This window comes from Garra rufa, chromosome 14 (genome assembly GCF_049309525.1).
Source record: "Garra rufa chromosome 14, GarRuf1.0, whole genome shotgun sequence".
NCBI lineage: Eukaryota > Metazoa > Chordata > Actinopteri > Cypriniformes > Cyprinidae > Garra > Garra rufa.
In genome coordinates, this window is record NC_133374.1 from 22,325,829 (window position 1) to 22,349,789 (window position 23,961).

General features: G+C 35.3%; 1 protein-coding gene across 1 annotated transcript; it reads right to left on the bottom strand.

Moving 5' to 3' along the window:
• Positions 1 to 778: 778 nt before the first annotated feature.
• On the bottom strand, positions 779 to 23,629 carry LOC141285452 (tetratricopeptide repeat protein 12-like; the record flags this gene model as incomplete). Its single annotated transcript, XM_073818465.1, has 21 exons — positions 779 to 1,104; positions 1,866 to 2,091; positions 2,246 to 2,345; positions 3,260 to 3,361; positions 4,015 to 4,083; positions 4,276 to 4,368; positions 4,617 to 4,751; positions 7,010 to 7,073; positions 7,794 to 7,883; positions 12,172 to 12,340; positions 12,753 to 12,841; positions 15,209 to 15,278; positions 17,363 to 17,551; positions 17,864 to 17,924; positions 18,044 to 18,115; positions 20,755 to 20,814; positions 20,938 to 21,059; positions 21,146 to 21,223; positions 21,439 to 21,469; positions 23,270 to 23,433; positions 23,560 to 23,629. Coding segments are annotated over 21 exons (2,124 nt in total), but the record flags the coding sequence as incomplete, so codon positions are not given.
• Between the last annotated feature and the right edge of the window lie 332 nt (positions 23,630 to 23,961).

A 23,961-nucleotide genomic window follows, 5' to 3' on the forward strand; every position in this document is an offset into this window, starting at 1 on the left:
CTAAAACTTTAGGAGTCAGCTGTCTACAGTAGTCTTTAAGATACAAGCACAATAACACACTCAGCAAAATATTATTGATAAAACCCAAGAAAATATTGAGATATCTTTTTTTGTCAATGTCACACACCCCTAGCTGTAAACAAAACTTGGTTCTCGTGAGACTAGCATATTCTCAACGGAGCTTACGCTATGGCTATGTCCTACATCATCCGCTAGAACATCACTCTCTCGTAAACAAATGCACAACGCTAGCAGAAGATAGAGACTGCGGTTTAAAAGGTTTTAAATATGGATATTTTTCCTATACAAACAGTTTCCCCAAAAATTTATTTTTTCCCATCACTTACTCCATGTCATTCCAAACCTCCTCAATATGATTTACATTCTACTCTGGAACAAAAGAGGCTATTCTGAAGAAGGCTGGTAACCAAAAAGTTCCACAGAAGAAAGTCATATAGATTTGAAATCCTCTCCCAAGCCTGGATTACACTATCAGACTCAAATCTGCTAAACCCTTTTGAATTGTATCAATATTTCTTTTTCTTATTACATCATCAAATGCCTTCTAAAGCTATCAAGTCTGCAAAGATGAGCAGGCTGTAACCATAATTATTTTCAAAAGAAGTTTTATTAATCTTTTTTTTATTGCACACATGAAAGCTAATATTAATCCATTTATCAACAAACAAAGCAAAGTGTAATCAAGGCAACACACTCCCCAAGCGAGTCATTTGGGATGAAAGGAAATTGAAACGTTTCAAATATCGTCCCAGGGCAACATGTTCTCTACAACAGCAGATAACGGAGTCACATGTCAATGTAAATTCTCTCTAATTAAAACGAACACAGGAAACAGCTGCATAATCAAGATAGGCCTTAAGGCATGACAGTAATTTGTGGCCTCACTTAAGATGAGCATCTTAAGCTGTGAAGCAAAGGACAGCATTCATCTCTATGTGTGGGTGGGAGTGTGTTTGCATGCGTGTCCTGAGTTATGGGTTCATTTACTGTGGAACCGAATGAGTGGTAGTGGCTCACGTGATCAATCTCACACAGGAGTGAAGGATTTCTAAACCATGGAGCTCCCTGACTTTCTCCATGTGCCTGAAAAAAATCAAAACAGAGATATATCAAACCAACAGAATTAGGTTCTTTCTCAGTCTGACCACACAATGAACTCAACAGTAAAAACCAGAGCTAAGAATATGAAATGCAAACGAGCGTGAAAACGTCAGCCAGTTTGCTCTGCATATAAAGCAGGTTCATCGGTTATGTGTAATATTTTTGGCAGCGTCTGTACCTTCCACTGTTTTCTGTCTAAAATGTCTTTTTTTAGCTGCACTCTGATCTCAGAGGTTTGAAATCTCACTGTAAAGACTTGAACAAGTTGAAAGCTCATCAAAGTTGATCGCTCTCAGATTTGACTCCTCTCTGTTGGATTGTCCTTGTTAGATGCTGATTGGGAAAATAAGACGTCTCAAGAACACTTAACTAACAGAGCTGCTACTTTTCTCAGACCTGAGCTTGTGGACGCTTTATAAATTAAAGATGAAGGGGAAAAAACTCAATAGTTCTCTAGGTCAATAAAAGTATAAAGGCCCAATCGGTAATTATTTAAAAAGACTTTCACATCTGTAAAAGTTCTCGTTAACAGGCCTCAAACGCAACCAATAAAACGAATGGAATCTGTACATCTGGGGTGTTTTAATTCATTATGCATTCGTAAAGTTCATCATCTTGTTAAGGTTAATTATAAGGAGCATTATCTTTTCACCTTCATGTTTCCCAAAGTATCACTGCTGTGCATCAGCATGAATGTTAATCAATATAAAACAGGTGACAGCAAAAGGCAGATTTAATTATACCTGGGCTCTATTTTGCACAGCTTCCCAAGAGTGATGGCTGCATTCTGCCGAACGGCTGCTCTTTTGGCGTCTCCGGCGGCGTGGTGTAGCAGCAACTGCACGCAGTCTGTGCCTAGGAGGCCTCCAGCAGCTCCATCCACTTCTAAGCAATGGCCCATACACAAAGCTGCGTTCCCCACCAGCAACTCGTCAATACCACCCAGGAGTTTTCTCAAAGTGCGCAGCCCTGAATGAATAAATGTGTGTAGCGCACACACACACACACACACACACACACACACACACACACACGTACACATACACAAAGTCACCGTAAAGCCACAGAACTTAAGACACGTTATTGAATCCAATCTTCTGCCTCCCTGACCCTCAGAACTCACGTTTGTCAAGCTTAACCAGCTCCTCACAGGCTTGTGGGATTGAGGCAGTGCAGACTGTCAGGGCTTTAATGGAGTATCTGGAGCTCATCTCTCCTCCTACCTGACAGGACAGACACACAAGCAAATTTCAGTTAAATGTCTACGATTGCAACTGCAATGCTCTCCTGAGAAAAACCAATAGACCTGGTCACCAGAATACAAGAATATGTAATGGTGGCGGCCCAAAGTTAAACTCTTAACTCTGTAAAGCCTGAAATTTTAAACGAAATTTTAAATAAGTATTACAAAAAAATGTACTGCAATTGCGTTTTATGCATTACATAATCAGGCTACTATGGGGTTTATTGATCACAAAAAAATGCATAAAAAAACGTGTAAAGATTTTTATTGATCTAATTTCATAAAGCCTTTTTTATTTCAATTTGTGGTGGTCAAAAGCAGTTTCAATGTCACAAATAATACAGAGATTTATGGTATTTTCTAAAGTTTAATTAATATGCCAGGCTTTACAGGGTTAAAGTGTTTAACTTATGGGGGTCGCCACCATTTCACATTGCTGTATTTTGGTGAACAAAAGAACAAACAGACAGATACACAGACAGATATATAGTTATGAATAATACAGTAAATGAATAATGGTACCAAACACTGGCAACATTGTTGATGAACCAGGTTATTTATAAATTGTAAGTTGCTTTGGACAAAAGCGTCTGCTAAATGGATAAATGTAATGTAAATGTAAATAATTATTAATATTTATGGTCAAATAATTACATAATGTAGCGATAGATAGACAGACAGACAGACAGACAGACAGACAGATAGATCGATCTAAAAAATAATGTGCCAGCAAGGTCACACTTTCAACAGGTCTTTTTAGTAGTGAATTTTTTATTGCACATTTAATGCGAAGGGCATAATCCCTACCATCTTCGATATCTTTTATCTAATTCCATTTGAGTTTCTTTTCTTATAGACACTATACTGAATGCTAAAATCTAATATAGACTCTACCTTCAGAATCTTCAGCAACTTCTTCACTATTCCATTCTGCACAACTTCCTGAGTGGCATCAGAAGACATGGGGAGGAGAACGCTCAGCAAACCTGCAGCTCTCTGAAGCCCAAACAAAACAAGATAACATGTTTGATACCACAACAGGACAGATAAGACATTTCAAAGGGATTAGGCTGTACTCCAATGTACTTTGTAGCAGGCTGTCAAAATTGCAGTTCAAACTGTATCACAGCACTAAAAGTCCACCACGAGGCGGAAACAGTCAGTTCCATTATATATAAAGAAAGACAAAGACAAAGTTCCTTCACCTTAATTGTACTCTAAGAAACAGTCTGACTGGAGAGATACGAAGAGTCAAGGCAGCAAAACCCAAGCAAACAACCTAGAACCTGATTTACATAGTCAGAGAAAATAGTCCCTGGGCTAAGGCCTGCGGCTGCCACGGTAATCTTTATGTAAATACTTCCGTGCATGCGAAATCCTCCTCTTGGGGATGTTAGCCATCTAAGGACATCCATATATTTAAACTCTGAACTTCCATTTTTGATCTGGTAGAAGCCATATGTGTAAATGTTTTGTAGAGATCCTCTAGAGATGCTAATACGCTGGGCTCCACAACAACCCACATCCTGCCGGATGAACATTTTAATAATTAATGTGCAGAAATCTACAGTTCAAACGTTCTGGCGGCTCCAGTCATCAGGGGTTGGGTTAAAGCTTGCTTTGGCCTTGCTAAAACGAATTCAACTCACTGTGATGACGCCTCCAGAGGAATCGCTCAGCAGGTCCAAGCACCTGCTGCTGGCCAGAACAGCGTGCTCCTGTATGTTAAAAGAGAGCCAAAAAACATTCTCTCCAATTTTCCTTTGGTGTTTCAGATATGATTGCAACATATGGAGAGGAAAGGCGCTAACAGAACATTCTGCCTGTCCAAGGCCCTTTGGCTACAAAAGTGCTTGATGTTTCGGATGAGGGCTGGCCCAGAGCCCGCTGTATTAAACTTCCTGCTTTACCTGCACAACTTGAGAGGGATTTGAAGCTAAGTTGATCATCAACCCCAAGAGGGGATAGAGGACACTTCTATATTCACAGCCGACGTGCCGCTCCTGCAACCAAAACAGAGCTTTATCTCGACAGTGTCGGAAATTAAATTCATGTCCTTTTGCAGCCTTTTAGCATCTGTGGGAAATGGCTGTTTCACAGCTCATGCTACAAGATAGCACAAGGAGCTTAGAAACAAACCCTCGAAATCAAAATTCACAGTGCAAGACATCATACATAATTCAGCAATGCTCAAGGACAGAGTATTTGGGAGCTCGGTTGTGATGTAAAGGGTTATCATCTCCAAGCTTACCATCGCTTGGAGAGAGCATCTCCAAAATTCGTTACGTCCTGCTAGGTTTTTACTGATGACGTCATCTAGAGCCATGGTCCCAATCACAGAAATCACAGAAGCCAGTGTCTTGTGGTCAGCTGTCACGATATTTGACTACAAGCACAAAGGAAAAACAGTATTAGATGAAATGTGGACAGTTTTAATTATATACAGTACCATTTAAAAGTCTGAGGTCAATATGATCTTTTTTGTTTTTGAAACCAATGAATAGTTTTATTCATAAAAGATGCTTTAAATTAATCAAAAGTGACAGTAAAGACTTTCATAATGTCACAAACCTTGAATTTTCTATTTATTAAAGAATCCTGAAAAACTATCATGGTTCGCAAAAAAACGCAGAACAACTGTTTTTTAGAGAGCTATTATAGACAAGAATTACTTGATATAAACTCGCAATTGAGAAAAATAAAGTCAGAATTGACTGATTTTTTAGAGTTTGTATCTCGCAATTCTGACCTTTTTTTTCAGAATAGTGAGATATAAACTTGAGTTGGAAAAACACTGATATGTTCTTAGAATTGCAAAGTTATATCTCACATTTCTGAATTAATCACTTGCAACTGCATGTTATAAAGGCAGAATTGCGAGATACAAACTTGCAATTCTAAAAAAAAATTAAGAATTGTGAGTTAAGCATCAGAAAAGTCAGAAATGCCGGATATAAACAAAATTAAACTTTTTTATATCTTAAAAAAAAGTTTATATCTCGCCATTATGAGCAAAAAGTCAGAATTGAGAGTTTATAAACTTAATTCTGACTTTTTTTTCCTCACTAATATGTGTTTGTATCTTACAATTCAGACTTTTTTTCTCAGAATTCTGGGATACAAACTCGCAATTGCGAGTTATACAGTACAGTCAAAATCGGAGGGGGAAAAAGACTGATATGTTCTCAGAATTCCAAGTTTATGTCTTGCAATTCTGACTTGCAAGTCTCGAATTGCATCAGAAAAGTCAGAAATGGGATATAAAAATTGCATGTTACAAACCTTTGTCTCAGAATTGCGAGTTTATATCTTATCTTGAATAGAGAGTTTATAACTCAGAATTGTGTCAGAAAAGTCAAAATTGTGAAAAATAAAGTCAGAATTGCTTTTTTTTCTCACAAATGCGAGTTTGTATCTCGCAATTCTAAGTAAAAAGTCAGAATTGTGGGATATATACTCGCAATTGCGAGTTATACAGTCTGAACATGTCAGAATGAAACTTTTTTTCATGAAATTGCAAGCTTATAACTGAATTGCATCAGAAAAGTCAGAATAGCAGGACATAAACTCGCAATTGCAAGAAATAAAGTCAGAACTGACTGACATTTTTCTCACAAATGAGTTTGTATCTCACAATTCCACGTTTTTACTTGCAATTCTGATATGTTCTTGATATGACTTAACTCGCAATTGCGAGTTTATATCATACAATTTTTGAGAAAATTGCAAGATGCAAACTCGAAATTGCAGAGTCAAAGTGAAAAATGTGATTTCTTTTTAATTCAGTGGCGGAAACAGCTTTCCATAGCTTTGCCATCACAGCTATAAATGCCATTTTAAAGTATATTACAACAGAAAAGTTATTTAAATTGTAATTATATTACACAATATTACTGTTTTTACTTTGTTTTGGTATAATAAAATAAATGTAGCCTTGGTGAGTGACTTACCAAGCCCAATCTTGTAAAACTGGTAGTGCAAGTTAATTATGTAATTACTAAGCAGTTTAATAATCATGAACTATAATTATCAATACAGAAAGGCCAGAAGAAATTTTTTTGTGTGTCACAGGTACAAGTACACCCTCCTGCTAGCATTCATTATAAGAAACAACTCTCATCATACTAGTATTATTATGGTGAGTGCCAATATTAATAATTTTAGTAATTGGATATCCACATCTAATACAGCAACATATTTTCTTTCTCTGAAGATTGGGGACTTTTACTGCCAGAAGACTTCTATATCTAGATCATTCTATCAACCAGTATGGTAAAACATTATATGGGTACACCTTAAATTAAAACTAAATAAAGAAGAAAATCCTAAAGATCAAAATGAGAGTACCGATTTCACCCTCCAGAAAGGAGGTTTAAGAATCCTGTAATACAAACTAAAGACATGCTAAAAAGCATTAAGATTGAATGTGAGATTACAACTGTTTTGTTACTCTATGTGTCCTACAAGTTATTTATTGGCATATATCTTCTAGTTGTGCTTAATAATGGTGGCCAAACACAATCCCAAAATGTCTGAGAAATCAGACAATAGAGTATTACTGATTAGAATATTATACGCTATTTTAATTTAGATTGCTATAATTATTAAGCAGATGACTATGAATGATGTTTCATAATACATCACCAGCAGATGTTCAAGAGGAACAGCAAACACTGCTGTGAAGTTCTCCCTTGACTGAATCTTAAATCTGAAAAAGACAAACAACAACAACAACAACAAATCAAATAAAGAAACTAACCACTAAGTAAAAAAGCTCAACGGACCTATATCCTCAGATAACCCCCGCACAGTAATGCAGAAAGAGCCAGAGAGGCAAAAGATAAAAAGGCGTTATAATGTGGTGGGCGCTGATCCAAGCAGAACTACGGTTTCAAATCTCACGACGCCCAGCGTACAACACAAGACAAGACCAATATGCCTAACCATCCTTATCTAGAAACAAAAGAGCAGCTTGAATTCACTGAACACTTTTCATTGACTATCTATCAAACTGTTAGGCCATTCTCATTTCCTTCTGTGCATGAAGTGGCTGTTTAATTCCGTCTCCTGGTCACCGAGAGCACCTTATTCTATCTGTAAGGTGGTGAATGACTAGAAACGGCGAGCGGCTGATCTCCCTCACAGAGATAAATGGAGGGATTTGTGAATGTGATGGATTGTTTTGTATTAAATGTGTTCACTTTGCATTCTCAAGGGACCCGGGCTGTTGAGCTGAATGAATCTGAATGTGTCTCGATTTAATACGTGCGACTATGATGTATGGGAATCTAATGGACTCTCGGGTGGGTCGTGCCCAAGATTTCGTAAAAAGCGGTAGTTTCGCTGTCTCTCTTTTAAGGCATTCATCAACTTCACATGCAAACAGGGCATGGCATGTCGTAAGGGCAAATATATTGACTGTGCATACTTATTTTCTCCAGCCAAGTTCTCCAGAACTGTAAGCGCCAATGCAGAGCTCGAATCACGGCGAACGCAGCTCATCAGGTTCTCTGCCATTCTACAGGGGAAAGATCGCATTCATTAAAGGCTCATTAAAAGGACTTTAATAAAACATGCCATAACAGCAGGAGATCGTCTGCATGCTCGCTAATGAGATCAATCACAGATATCATAAGAACACCACACTTAAATCTCCTGCTCTGCTTTCTAAACAGCATTTAAGATTGAGATAAAACTGACATCAAAGTGGATTCAAATAAATATTAGTAAATATTGCATTTACTTATTAAACATGAATTAATTATGCTTTTTAACTAAGTAAGCAATGCAAACAATTACTGTTCTTATAGAACATAAAACATTTAATTTTCAGAGATTTTGTCAATATAAACAAAGTAGTGCCTCAATTTCTGAAATGTAGATTTATTACTTATTAATTATGCTCTAAGTATCTACTTTTATCTTTATTCTTAATCTAAAATGCTAAAAACATGACAGTATTTCTTAGTAGTGTGGCATGTCAATCCAATTTGTTTTAAATAATTAGTGCTGTCAATCGTTTAAAAAAATAACTAATTAATCACATATATTTCCACAAATAATCTCAACTTTAAAAACATTAAAGTTTTTAAATATACTTTTATATTGCAATAATTTCACATTCAATCTTCAAATAATGTAAAAACAACACATTTTTAACCCTTAAATGCATGAATGTTTTGCCAATCATTATACATATTCGAGTCTTTAGCAACCCCTAAAAAAAAAACTATCTTTAAGAGCAATTACAGAAGAATAAAATAAAGCATATTTTATTACCTTTTAAATGACTTGACTATATCACTTGCAACTTATAATCCACGTCCACCATCAAATAACAGTGACATTTATGTTTTATTGTGTACAGTAATTTCTCTGCAGTAAAGCCATTCAAACCAGTTTCATTTTTGCTGATGATATTCTTTTGTTTTATGCCTGCGGTAGTTATGAGTGAAAAATCACGTCATTATTGCATTTAAGGTTAAAAAGTATATAAATTGTAATTTCTTTTTAGAAAATAACCCATCATTTTGCTAGATAAGACCCTTTTTTCCTTAGAGCCCTTTGAAGCTGCATTTTGGAAGTTCAAACTCGGGGGCACCATTGAAGTCCATTATATGGAGCGAAATCCTTAAATGTTTTACTCAAAAAACATAATTTCCTTATGACTGAAGAAAGAAAGACATGAACATCTTGGATGACAAGGGGGTGAGTACATTATCTGTAAATTTTTGTTCTGAAAGTGAATTAACATGATACCAATATTACATGTCTTTTTTTCTCCCTTTTCCCCTAATATTTAACTATTGACTATAGTCTTTTAACATTACAGCATAATTGAGAATTATCAATTAAACTTATAAAAATAACTTATAATTTAACTAAATGTTAAACCATCTTCACATAAACCCATTATTTACCTGTGCCCTTCAGCAAGAAGGAAATTGAATAAAGCTGTCAAACACTAAATTAAATATAGATGAATCCTTAAAGCTAAAAAAGTTATTGACCTCCTATTTTTTCTTTTGTTTTTTTTAATTACAAGGCATCACAGCAGCTAGGTTATCAGGTTCTTTGGCTGCTATTACTTTAAGAGCTGCCACTGCTGAGTGTGACACAGATCTGATATGCCTGCTCATAGTTAAAGGTCCACTGAAGTGCCTTGAAACACGCAGCGTTATTCTATGTGGTGACGTGCTTTTAAGTGAAACAAAAACATATTGCCCAGCCCCGCCCACTTATTTTGAATAGCCAATAGCGTTTCATTTATATCACTTCGGGGCAGAGCCGTTAAGCTCGGTAAAGCCGCATTTGTAGCTTATGACAGCCACAGACTAATGAATTACCCCACAGATTCATTATGAAACTCATAATCATGCTGAGGCTGTGTAGTTTAATACATGCCGATTGCACATATGAGCGCATATGATCTGCTCCGTGTATTGCGTCTCTGTGTAGGGGGCGGGACAATACGGACTCTAGAGAGCATTTGATTGGACAGAACGTTTGATGAGAAACTGAAGTGCACGGTGATATCATCAAAATCGTTGATTCATATTGGCGGAAGTGACTAGACTGTAAGTTTTGAATGCCCATATCTTGTAAACGCGACTTTTGTCGTTGTTTTGAAGCACACTAGCTTATAGATAATCTTAAGGATAATATATTCATACTAAAAGCCAAAAAACTTTAATTTTGATTTCAGGGGGACTTTAAATTTGTGCTTTAGTATGAAATGATACAGGCTACACGCATTTTAATTAGTTTTAACCAGTGGTGGAGGTAACGAATTACAACTACTCACGTTACTGTAATTAAGTACATTTTTGGGGTATTTGTACTTTCATGAGTATAATTTTAAGTCTGTAATTTTACTTGTACTTGAGTACAAATTAACCTGAGTAATTTACTTAATTACTTTTAAAATCACAATTCGATACAGAGTACTGAAATTTGAATATTATATTTTAACCACTGACCGGCATTTCGGTAGCCAATAAAAATATCTCTTCTTAACGGACCAATGAAAAGCCTGGTATAGTATTTGAACCGAAAAACAAGTTCCTTTCTACGTGTTTTTACAACGTAGAGTAATGTATCACGGACATATCTCACGAATCCTTTCAGAAACAAAGTGTAGAGAGAGAGTAAATAAGAGACTGATTGTACAGTATAGCGAGCATCCTTGATTATAATACAGCTTTGTGATATTGCGATCTAAAATGAGTAACAGCTTTTAATAATTTTTAAGGGAGTTTGTAAATGAGATATTGATTTAACACAACAGTTAAATAAACAAGAAGTTATTATTAAGTGACTTACATTGTCTGACTATAACACTATTGCCTAATTTTGCTCTATTTCGTGGTCAAAAGTAGTCAGAAACAAATCATATCTGAGCCGCTGAGCGTCTGAGTGAAATGATTCAATTTCCCATTCATAAAAACAGCTGGCTTATTCTGAGTGAATGAATGATATGATTCAGTCATTAAATCAGTGTCTTGCTGCCACCTGCTGGCAGATTGTTTCAGTTATTTAAATCATTTAATATTTCTGTATTCAAAATTTTATATTTTAATATATGATATAACTGCAAGAGAAAAGCATGGAAATATATATTTTCCTCCCATCTCATATTTATTTGTCTTACAAACATTTACTGTTTCCGGTATAATAAGAATGGGGCCTGGTGGAAAGCAATCACGGATGCAGTTGCAATGTATATTGCAAAATATATGGTGCCCATATGTTGTGGAAAAGCTGAGGTTTCTTTACATGCTAAATGTCTTAGGGGGGAACAATCTATTTTAAATCGTAAATCGGATTTTTTGTGAAAAAATCAGGGATTTTATTTTTAGGACATTTCGCCCAGCTCTAACTAGAACATGCAAATCTATCATTGTAATACAGACTGTATTAATTAATTCCTAATTTGTTTATTTGTTCTTATTGCATTGCTTACTGTGTACTTGTTTTAATATCTTAAATATATATATTAGTAAGGCATACTGTTTTTTTTCTTATTGTGTTATGTAATGAATGGAACATATAATTTAATTTGTACAATTCCTCTATGATTTTTTCCCCCGGAGGAAACAACCATCTAAGATTGATCAGTACCATGATATCATAAAAGCAGCGTGTGCTTTATTGTCTGGATCTTGTCTGATTCAGCAATTATGGCTATATCAATAACCAGCTAAAAAGTAATTAGTATTCTGAGTAGTTTTTATGAAGAGTAATTTGTACTTTTACTTAATTACTTTTTTAACACCAGTACTTTTACTTGTAATTGAGTACAATTTCAGCAATGTAACGGTACTTGTAATTGAGTATACATTTTCAGTACTCTTTCCACCACTGGTTTTAACTCACATATGGCTAGACAAAATTCCATCTGACTGTAGTTCACTGCTGTTCTACTGAAGCTTCCTCATCACATGTACCTTTCCTGCGCTTGTTTGACTAGTGCCTGTTACTGAAGTGAAGTTGGAGTGCGTGTCTGAAAAAGTCTCCCATTTGATGTGGTCGTAAAGACATTATGCGACTAAATAAATGTACTTCTTGTCAAGAAAAAAAGAGACAGAAGCAGCAGTTGTGAGTTAACTGCGTTAAATATTTTTAACACCGTAAAACTGGAAAAATTATTTACCTCCGTTAACATGCTAATTTTGACAGCACTAATAATTAGTTATGTCTAAATGGCTCATTTGACCTCATGCATCATGTTGTAAATAATTAATTGATTGCACATCATATTGTAAACTACAATGCAATGCATTCAATATGTTACCAAAAATACATACTGGTTGGAATTCAGGTTGTCGATGAGCGTGTGTCTTCCGTGCTGAGTTTCTGAGTACATGCTGAGCAATTCCAGGCTTTCCCTCTGTATTTCACATACCGGTGATGCCAGCAGCTGGACCATGTGTCGTCTAGTGCCGGGACACTCCATCAACAGCTGTTGGTTCTGCTCTGGATGAACACAATTATGGAGAAGGTTTAATAAAGACAAATGCAGATTTAGTTGACCAGTTAATGAGATTATAACTGAAGGGCACAAACTACTCACTAAAGACACTTTTAATGTGGGAGGCAATAACAATTTCACTGCTAGCAGGCAAGAAGAGGATAAATTGATATCGACTTGAATTTAGACAATTTCACGAATGCTCATTACTTTAAAAGAAGTGGGGAAAAGCAGAACCAGATTAGGTAGTGTCAATACATTTAAAGTTTTCCCAAGAGAGACCATTCGAAAGTATAAAAACGGGAATGTTCAAGTGGGACTGTGTTTTTTTTTTTTTATCTCTCTCAGTAATAGCGTCTTTCTTTTTCAAGGTCTTTGAATAAGATTTATACGCTTACATGCTGCTTTTTATCTTACCGTTTCCACTGCAAACCGTCCTCCATAGTTTGACAACAGACATGCATAGATCAACCGCATATGGATCTTTTGAATTCTGTGAAAGACAGCTAAATAGGGAAAAAGAGGGAAAAAATGAGACACAGTAAATACATTTCAGTCATGCACTGTAGATCAAATATTAAAGCGATAGTTCACCCAAAAACTGAATAATTTGCTTTTGTTTCTATTTTGAGCTCCATTTTTCATTCAATGTAAATGCATGGAAAATAACAACCAGCCCATTCTTAAAAAATTGTTCCATGGGAGAAATTATCTTACAGATCAGTCTCGTTATTGGTAACTAAAACTGTTACAAACTGTTTTTGTCAACTGAAATGAAATTTTAGAAATTTTAAGAATAAACTTACAAAACTTTAACAAAAATGTAAAAAGTCAATAAAAATGTTTAAACTAAAGTACTAAAATGACTAAAACCAAATCTGAAATAAAATTACAGGTAAATAGAAATTTTACCACTGAGTGTCCTAAAAAAGTGTCCGTTTTTTCCCCCCGGAAAAGATGAGTGTACTGTACATTTGGTACGTTTTATGTGATGTTAATTTTGTACGTGTTCTGACTTGAAATGTCCGTTGAGTTGCTTGTTACATCCGGAAAGCAAAACATTTGCTATTTTATTTTATTGCTATCATATTGCTATTTTACCACCTTTAGTGTTTATTTCTGTTGGAAACTGTAGTGATGTACTTATTGGTACGTATTTTGCGTCTTGCGAAAAAGTTCCCACAGGTTAATTTTCGTCATAAGATCAGGTAGAAATTACTAATGCAAACTAAAATAAAAAATGAAAATTGAAGACAAAAAAAAAACTACTGTAGTACAGAAAAACAGTTGAAGTCAAAAGTTTACATATAAATGTTAATTATTTTACCAAATAAGAGGGATCATACAAAATGCATGTTATTTTTTGTAGTACTGACCTGAATAAGATATTACATAGATAAGATATCACATAACAGACAATAATAGTTGAATTTATAAAAATTACCCTGTTCAAAAGTTTGCATACACTTGATTCTTAATACTGTGTGTGTTGTTACCCAAATGATCCACAGCTGTGTTTTTTGTTTAGTGATAGATGTTCATGAGTCCCTTGTTTCTCCTGAACAGTTAAACTGCCCGCTGTTCTTTAGAAAAATCCTTCAGGTACCACAAATTCTTTGGTTTTTAAGCATTTTTGTGTATTTGAACCCTTTCCAACAATGACTGTATGATTTAGAGATCCATCTTTTCACACTGAGGACAACTGAGGGACTCATATGCAACTATTACAGAGGGTTCAAACACTCACTGGTGCTTCAGAAGAAAACATGATGCATTAAGAGTCGGGGGGTGAAAACTCTGAATTCGAAGATTAGGGTAAATTTAAATTATTTTGTCTTCTGGTAAATATATAAGTATCTTCTATAGCTTATAAAGAGCAGTACTACATGAAAAAATATGATATTTACGCAAAATAAAAAAAATGTACACATCTTCATTGTGTTCAAAAGTTTTCACCCCCAGCTCTTAATGAATCTTTTTTCCTTCTGAAGCATCAGTGAGCATTTGAACCTTCTGTAATAGTTACATATGAGTCCCTCATGCATCGATGCATCTCAAAACTATGCAGTTATTATTGGAAAGGGTTCAAATTAACAAAACTGAAAAACCAAAGAATTTGTTGGAGCTGAAGGATTTTTCTGAAGAACAGCAGGCAGTTTAACTGTTCAGGACAAACAAGGGACTCATGAACAACTATCACTAAACAAAACCCCAAAGTATTAAGAATCAAGTGTATGTAAACTTTTGAACGGGATTTTTTTTTATAAATATGTAAATGTCTTTTATGGGAAATATCTTATTCAGCTCAGTATTAAATAAAAAATAACATGCATTTTGTACGATTCCTCTTATTTTGGTAAAATAATTAACATTTTGCAGATTCTGCAAGATGCATGTAAACTTTTGACTTCAACTGTAATACTAAAATAGCACTGATTTGAGTTGGAATGACATGAGATGGCGTGAATGACAGAATGAACTATCGCTTTAAACAGACATGTGTGCAAACTGTATGAAACAAACAAAGCGAATCTTCCAAACAAACCAATCAATCATTGTCAAACACAGATAAACCCTTTCAATTTCATTCTGGTGGTGGAAAGGTAAATTCCAACACATGACATGACCATACAGCAGAGCCAGATTACACATCTGTTGTTTAAATGCATTCAAATTAGTCAATTAATTTTAATAGCATGTTTGGTTGGAGCAACAACAAGATGCAATCAATCACATGTGGATTATGCATGTACACTTTATGATACTACAGTAAGATCTTCTTAAACAGACCTTTACACCACATCAGCCATTTTCAAATGTTGAAAGAACATTTTGACCACAACCTGTCAGGTCCACTTCTTTAGCAACCTTACCTTCTTACAGTGTTATTGCCATTAATGATACTGAAGCCATTGTTTAATCTGAATAGTGTCTGCCCAGTACCTGTGAGGGATACAGAGATAAGGTCAGTGTTGGTAGGTGTGCAGTGAGAGCCATATATCAACACTAAATCACAGTAGCCAGACTCAGACACACAATACACTGCGTTCAAGGGCAAAAGAGAGTACAAGGAGAATAAACAAAAGCTCATCAAGAATAAGAGAGCACTGCCTTATCTACACAAAGCCAGTGTTCATTCTGTGGAAATACTAGAAATTAGTTTACAAAGAGCTATTCAGGTATCTCACCTGCACAAAACATTGGCAAAACACCTTCTGTCTTGGAGTGCTTTCAAGATTATGCTGCACAATGTGCAGACCCATATTTTACCCTTTAGACACTTTAAACAGTTTTTAATAGAGGATATCGGCTAAAGAGGACTGCAGGATATTAAATAAACGTGTTTTCTCTAGTAGTTTTTTGGTTTCTGGATAGAAAAAGTAAAAGAAAAGTAAAATATCAAAATAATGTTTCTTGCAACAAAGAAGCATATTGGAATGAATTCTGAAATATCATGTGACACTGAAGACTGGAGTAATGATGCAGAAAATTCAGCTTTGCCACCACAGAAATAAATTACATTTTAAAATATATTAAAACAGAAAAGAGATTCTTAAATTCTAATTATATATCAAAATCTGTACTGTAATTTGGATCAAATTAATTCAGCCTTGGTGAGCAAGAGTCTTCTTTTAAAATCACTAAAAAGTCTTACAGACCCAAACTTTTGAAAGCTGTTGTACATTCAGACAAGAGCTAATTATAATATAGGTAGAAATAAGAATTTAAATGAAATATATTTGCAATAATTTAATTGAATTTTGTGTGTGTCTCATATAAGGGCAAGTTGTCGCGTCTGTTTTTTTACACTACTAAATATTTCTCTGAAATAAAAAGCTTTTGTTACATTATACACTATACCATTCAAAAACTTGGAGTCAGTATATTTTTTATTGTATTTATTTATCTTTTGAGAAAGAAATTATTTAAGTTAATACTTTTATTTAGCAAGGATGCTTTAAATTGATCAAGAGTGATGATAAAGACATTTATAATGTTATAAAGATTTCTATTTCAGATAAATGCTGTTCTTTGGAACTTTCTATTCATCAAAGAATCCTAAAAACATTATACTCAGTTGTTTTCAACATAATAATAATAATAAATGTTTTTGAGCGGCAAATCAGAACATTACAAAGATTTCTGAAGGATCATGTGACTAGAGTAATGACGCTAAAAATTCAGCTTTGAAATCACAGGAATACATTAAATTTTAAAATATATTCAAATAGAAAACTGTCATTTTAAATAGTAAAAATATTTCAAGATTTTACTGTTTTTTTTCTACACTTTGAATCAAATAAATACAGGCTTGGTGAGCAGAAGAGACTTCTTTAAAAACATTAAAAATCTTACTGTTTACAACAACTTGATATTCATAATAAATATACTGTTTGGCTGCACTTTAAGATTTGTATTTATACAGAGATTGAGTATCAAACATAAACTCACCCTGAGAAACATTGACTAGGGTAAAGTGAATTTTAAAAAAGTGTGAAGTGGCAACAAGCCAACAAGCCAGTTCTCCCTTATATATGTATTTTATCACAATCTAAATTGTTTGCTGAACTGATCTGTGCAGTGTATATACTGACACAAGATCACAACGGAGCAAACAAACTAAAAGGTAATGCACGCGTTCACTAACAAAGCCTAAAAGCCTTGATCTTGTGCTTGTGATAGGACTGTGTCTGTCCTCTGTGGCTGATCATGAGGATTAGTTTCCTCATCATGAACTGCAAATGAACCGCAGAGCAGAATCAATGAGCCCTCTGCACAAAATTCCTCACTCCTCTCCTCTCTGTATCGATCCTGAGTGCAAGAAATATCACCCTGGTTGCTGGAACAACACCGGGTAAACCGAAGGCATATTTCACACAAAACTGAGGTTCAACCCTGGAGTAAACATTTGTTCATCCCACTAAAAACAGCTGGAGCTCAGTGACAATTAATGGAATAAATAAGAAAAAAACAACAGGGTCTGGTTAAAAAAAAACAAAGGACTTGAATTAATCATGTGAACTTACAGTCTTTAATAGCCTGTGAGAGCAGCTCCAATCCACCACAGTAGTAAAGATTGATCTCATTGGGTTTGTCGAGCTTCTTCAGCAGCTCTGGTACTCCCATGGCCTGCTCGGTTTCCTCCTGCAGCTCTTCCCAAGCTGCCTTTTCCTGGAGAGATGCCTTTTCTTCCAAATCCACTTGTCTCAGATAAGCTATTGTAATGCAAAATAACGTGACTGCTTCATGAACATATTTCCTTTATGTGAAAATATTCTATTAAAATGCATAGAATGGGAATCCATAATGACATTATTCCTCTTAAAAAGTTCAAAATCAATGTAAAAGAGCAACTCATGATTAAAAAAGTGAATTCAGTTTATTCTAAGAAATGCTTGAATGAAAGGTACATATTTAGACTAATATAATAAGTATGCTAATCCTGCTCTGGTGCAAAAGTATGGATCTAAAACATATTGACCTTGCCTTCCCTTGCGTCAGATTCTCACAGCATTTTTGGATCATACCTTTGACCATAGTCTCACGCTGTGGCTCTATCTCCAAAATTTTTCGATAGCAAATCCTGGACTGAAAGTGAAGCAAAGGCAGCAGGATGAAAGGAGAGAGGTCAGATAAGGTGAGAAATGTAAGTGTAATCCAGCTTTAGACTTGAAAGGACAGAAGGACCTCTATTGAACGATACTTACCTGTAGGAAATCCTTGAGTGCTAGGTGAGATTTTCCCATGTGGACATACGCTTTAATACACTTCTCATTGCACTGTGAATGAAAGTTTTATATATTTATTGACCACTTGAAAGCAATGTTAAAAACTAGAATCAGTAATGTGATTTATTTTGTCTCAATCTGTCCCAAAAAGTATTGTCATAGCTTCATAAAATTAAGGTTGAACCACTGATGTCACATAGACTACTTTAATGATGTCCTTACTACCTTTCTGGGTCTTGAACGTGTCAGTTGCGTTTCTGTCTATGCAGGGTCAGTTCTTGGATTTCATCAAAAATATCTTCAAGGAGAAGTTAACTTCCCAAACAAAAATCCCCTTGTCATCCAAGACATTCATGTCTTTCTTTCTTCAGTCATAAAGAAATTATGTTTTTTGAGGAAAACATTTCATGGATGTTCTCCATATAGTGGACTTTCTACGGTGTCCGCGAGTTTGAACTACCAAAATGCAGTTTAAATGCAGCTTCAAAGCGTTCTAAACAATCCCAGCCAAGAAAGAAGGGTCTTATCTAGCAAAACAATCGGTTCATTTCTAAAAATTTATTATACTTTCTAACATCAATTGCTCGTCTTGTTTAGCTCTGCGTGTATTCTGGTTCATGACAGTTAGGGTATGTCAAAAAACTCCTATTTCATTTTCTTCATTGCTGTTTTACCTTTTTTTGGAAAGGGCGTTTGCCCTCCTTGCGCATTCACTTTGTAAACACTGGGTCGGTACTTCTGCAGCGATGTCGGCCGATTTTGAAGTTGGAGGAGAAAATGAGATGGGTTTTTCGACATACCATAACTGTACTGACCTGGAATGCACAGAGTTCACGCAGAGCTAGACAAAGACGAGCATTTGAAGTTAAAAAGTATATAAATTGTCATCGTTTCACTAGATGAGACCCTTCTTCCTCAGCTGGGATCATTTGGAGCCTTTTAAAGCTGCATTTAAACTGCATTTTGGAAGTTCAAACTCGTGGCCACCATAGTCCACATAGGACCAAAGTCCACTATATGGAGAAAAAATTAAATGTTTACAATTGTTTGCCTCAAAAAACAATGTCTTTACAACTGAAGAAAGAAAGACATGAACATCTTGGATGACAAGGGGGTGATAAACTATCCCTTTATAAAGTAAGCACTGGCATTTTAAACTAGATTTTTAAAAGATTTTTCATCATCTTTATCCTAGACAGTCTTATTTATCACTGACCACAAAGGAAATATGTTGGATTTTCTTAGACCATAGGGATATATTTATTTACAGTTGAGGTTGAAAGTTTGCATATACCTTGCAGAATCTCCAAAACGGTAATTATTTTATCAAAATAAGAGGGATCATACAAAATGCATGTCATGTTTTATTTAGTACTGACCTCACATAAAATACATTTACATATAGTCCACAAGAGAAAATAATAGCTGAATTTATAAAAATGACCCCATCCAAAAGTTTACATACACTTGATTCTTAATACTTGTTACCTGAATGATCCACAGGTTTTTTTGTTTAGTAATAGTTCCTTGTTTGTCCTAAACAGTTAAACTGCCCGCTGTTCTTCAGAAAAATCTTTCAGGTCCCACAAATTCTTTGATTTTTCAGCATTTTTGTGTATTTGAACCTTTCTGGCAGTGACTGTATGATTTTGAGATCCATCTTTTCACACTGAGGACAACTGAGGGACTCATATGCAAGTATTACAGAAGGTTCAAACGCTCACTGATGCTTCAGAAGGAAACACAATGCATTAAGAGCCAGGAGTGTAAACTTTTGAATTCGAAGATCAGGGTAAATCTAACTTATTTTGTCTTCTGGGAAACATATAAGTACCTTCTGTAGCTTCTGAAGGGCAAAATAATACGATATTTAGGCAAAATAAAAAAATTTACACATCTTCATTCTGTTTAAAAGTTTACACCCCTGACACGCAATGCATTGTTATTCCTTCTGAAGCATCAGTGAGCGTTTGAAACTTTTGTAATAGTTTCATATGAGGCCCTCAGTTGTCCTCAGTGTGAAAAGATGGGTCTCAAAATCATACAGTCATTACTGGAAATTGTTCAAATACACAAAAATGCTAAAATTTGTTGGATCAGAAGGATTTTTCTGAAGAATAGCTGGCAGTTTAACTGTTCAGGACTAACAAGGGACTCGTGAACAAATCACTAAACAAACCAAAAAAAACACAGCTGTGGATAATTCAGGTAACAACACAGTGTTAAGAATCAAGCGTACATAAACTTTTGAAAAGGGTTATTTTTATAAATTCAATTATTTTCTCTTGTGGATTATATGTAAACATCTTTTTTGTGAAATATCTTATTCAGGTCACTACTAAATAAAAATAACATGCATTTTGTAAGGTCCCTCTTATTTTGGTAAAATAATTTACATTTTGCAGATTCTGCAAGGTGTATGAAAACTTGACCCCAACTGTATATAAATAACTCTTATTTAACTTTCCAAAAGTTTTCCTAAAGAAAAGGCTATTTGGCACAGCTCAGAAGGAACTTCTGGAAGGAACAACCCAATTTTGCAGTGCTGCGCAACTATCCAGTTCAATAGACGCCGCACTATGTAGCCTGCTGTTCTCACCAGACAAGGTAGGATGAGAAACTCTCTGCTTCAGCTGACACTGAAAAATGAGAGGGCACTTCTCTGACCTCTTTGCCAGTGTTTTACTCACCCTCAGAGCCCACTCACAGTCACTTATGGCCTCCTTATATCTCTTCAACTTGATCAAGGCCTACATAATACATGAATGCAAGAGACAATAAAATCACAAGAGGAGCAGCCTCACAGGAATAGCAGTTATGATACTGACTTATCAGATTATTGTACAAGAACTCATTCGGAAATGTGGAAGTACCTGTGCTCTGTTTGTGTAGAGAGCCTGCATGTCACGCAGCTGGTCCAAGCCTTCAGTATAAAACCTGACAGCCGTTTCATAGTCACCCTGAGTGAAAGCCTCATTCCCCTGCTCCCGTAACGCTGCGGGTCAAACGAGGACAAAGCAAATCTAGACGTTGCAAACTGACAACGCGAAACAAAAACTGCCCAGGCTTCAGGGTACCCACCATTGGCTTTTTCTTCCTTCATCTTTCTTCTCTGTCTTCTCTCCTCGGCATCTTTTTCTAATATCCTCAAGAAATTCTCTGACGATTCGAAGGGTGCAACAAACCAATGAAAGATTTATAATAAAAAGACAAGAAGTGAAGATGAAGGTGAGCTAGTTTGTATTGATTTATGAATCATTTACAAGGCTTCAAGGGCAGACATTCAACTTTTATACTTGAAACCAAATTATTCAACAGAGACAGAGAGGTCTTGTCAAATGCCAAACATAAGAGACTTCAATACACAAATCTACCTGAATTTTGACTTGGTTCATACTGGATGTTCTGAAAAGAAGAAAACAACTGTGTTACTGTAGCCTGACTTATTAACATTTAAACAAATACATGCTTTTGCTCTAACTATCACTTACAGTTTAAGTCTACATACAGCTTGCGGAATCTGCAAAATGTTAATTATTTTAACAAAATAGGAGGGATCATACAAAATGCATATTTTCATTTAGTACTGACCTGAATAAGATGTTTTATTATAAGATATATACTGTGTTGTTACCTGAATGATTTTTTTTTTTGTTCAGTGATACTTGTTCATGAGTCCCTTGTTTGTCCTGAACAGTTAAACTGCTCGCTGTTCTACAGACAAATCCTTCAGGTCCCACAAAGTCTGTGGTTTTTCAGCATTTTTGTGTATTTGAACCCTTTCCAACAATGACTGTAGGATTTTGAGATCCATCTTTTCACACTGAGGACAACTGAGGGATACATATGCAACTATTACAGAAGGTTCAAACGCTCACTAATGCTTCAGAAGGAAGCACAATGCATTAATCGGGCGGTGAAAACTTTTGGAATTTGAAGATCAGGGTAAATTTCATTTATTTTGTCTTCTGGGAAACATGTAAGTATCTTCTGTAGCTTCTGAAAGGCAGTACCAAATGATCCAAAAATATGATATTTAGGCAAAATAAGAAAAATTTACACCCCTGGCTCTTAATGCAACGTGTTTCCTGCTGAAGCATCAGTGAGTGTTTGAACCTTCTGTAATAGTCCCTCAGTTGTCCTCAGTGTGAAAAGATTGATTTTAAAATCATACAATCATTGTGGGAAAGGATTCAAATACACAAAAATGCTGAAAAACCAAAGAATTTGTGCAGTTTAACGGTTCGGGACAAACAAGGCTCTGGCACGGTTGCAGGCAGTTCAAAATGCGGCAGCTAGACTGCTGACAGGTACACGCAAGCATGAGCGTATCACGCCGATTTTGTTCTCTTTTAAATGGTTGCCGGTTCGTTTCCGAATAGAATACAAACTTTTAGTGTTTGTTTTTAATTGGCTTAGCTCCAACATATTTTGATACCTTAGTAAAACGTCACACTTCTGCCAGATCCTTGAGATCTTCTGATCAGCAACTTTTAACAATTCCCAGATCTAGATTAAAACAAATTAAGGGTGATCGTGCTTTCTCAGTTGCTGCCCCGAAACTGTGGAATTTGTTACCTTTGAGTATTAGATCAGCTCAGACAATCTTTAGTTTTAAATCATTGTTAAAAAACGCATCTATTAACTCAGGCTTTTAATCTCTCTGAGTGCTGAGTTTTATGTTCTTTGTGTTTTTCCTGTGTGGTGCTATGTCATTGTCTTTGTATATTTATGTAAATGTTTTCTTTTGTTTTTCATTTGTTTTTGTTGTTTTTTGGTTTTCTATTTTTGTACAGCACTTTGGGCAACAATGGTTGTATTAATTTGTGCTATAGAAATAAACTAAACAAACAAACAAACAAGGCACTCATGAACAACTATCACTAAACAAAAACAGCTGTGGATCATTCAGGTAACAACACAGTATTAGGAATCAGTTGTAAACTTTTGAACGTGTCATTTTTATAAATTCAGCTATTTTTTTCTCTTGTGAACTATGTTAATCTCTTTTATGTGAAATATCTTATTCAGGTTAGTACTAAATTTAAAAATAACATGCGTTTTGTATTATCCCTTTTATTTTGGTAAAATAATTCAGATTCTGCAAGGTGTATGTAAACTTTTGACTTCAACTGTATAAGCTAAGAAAATGTTCTTACTCATTCATTCATATTATATTTTCAATACAGACTGTAAATACTGTACCATTGGCAAATTTTCTGATGAAGGATTTTTGTTTATAAGAGTCTTATTGATTTTGGTTTTACACGGTTCCTTCTGTTCCAGAGATGCGATGAATTGATCTGCCTTCGCAATTGCTTTCTCCTGGCACGAAACATCACTCGAATTTAAGTCTTTTACCAACTCATCTGCAATCAGAAAGCAATAAATTCACATTTTAAAACTCTTCAATTATCTCTGGTAATTCCAACACACTGAAAGAGGCCAGTCGCGGCGCTATCAATGAACATACGTTGTATACAAACAGCACTTACTCATTTGGTCAACATTCCTCAAAAACCTTTCGAGATCGTCGTTATCTTGCAAATTCATCCTTGAAAACGAGTTTACAAAGCCCAACGAAACAGAAGATAAGTTTTACCGAAGATAAATAAGGTAGTTCTGTTTACGGACGTATAACCATAGCAACAAGAGCCATGTGCAAAGGTGCCAAAGGAATAGTTTTCTCCTGCTGGTATGTCCTTGTAACAACATCATTACGTGGCCAAAACACTGTCAAAAATCTTCTATTTTTCATTTTAAACTTACTTATTTAGTTATATCCAATGTTTTCTCAACAGAAGGTTGAGAAACATCACCATGCCCTTGTACAAGGACACAACAACACTCGTTCTTTCAGAGCATAACTTTGAATTACTGTTGACATGTATAAAACC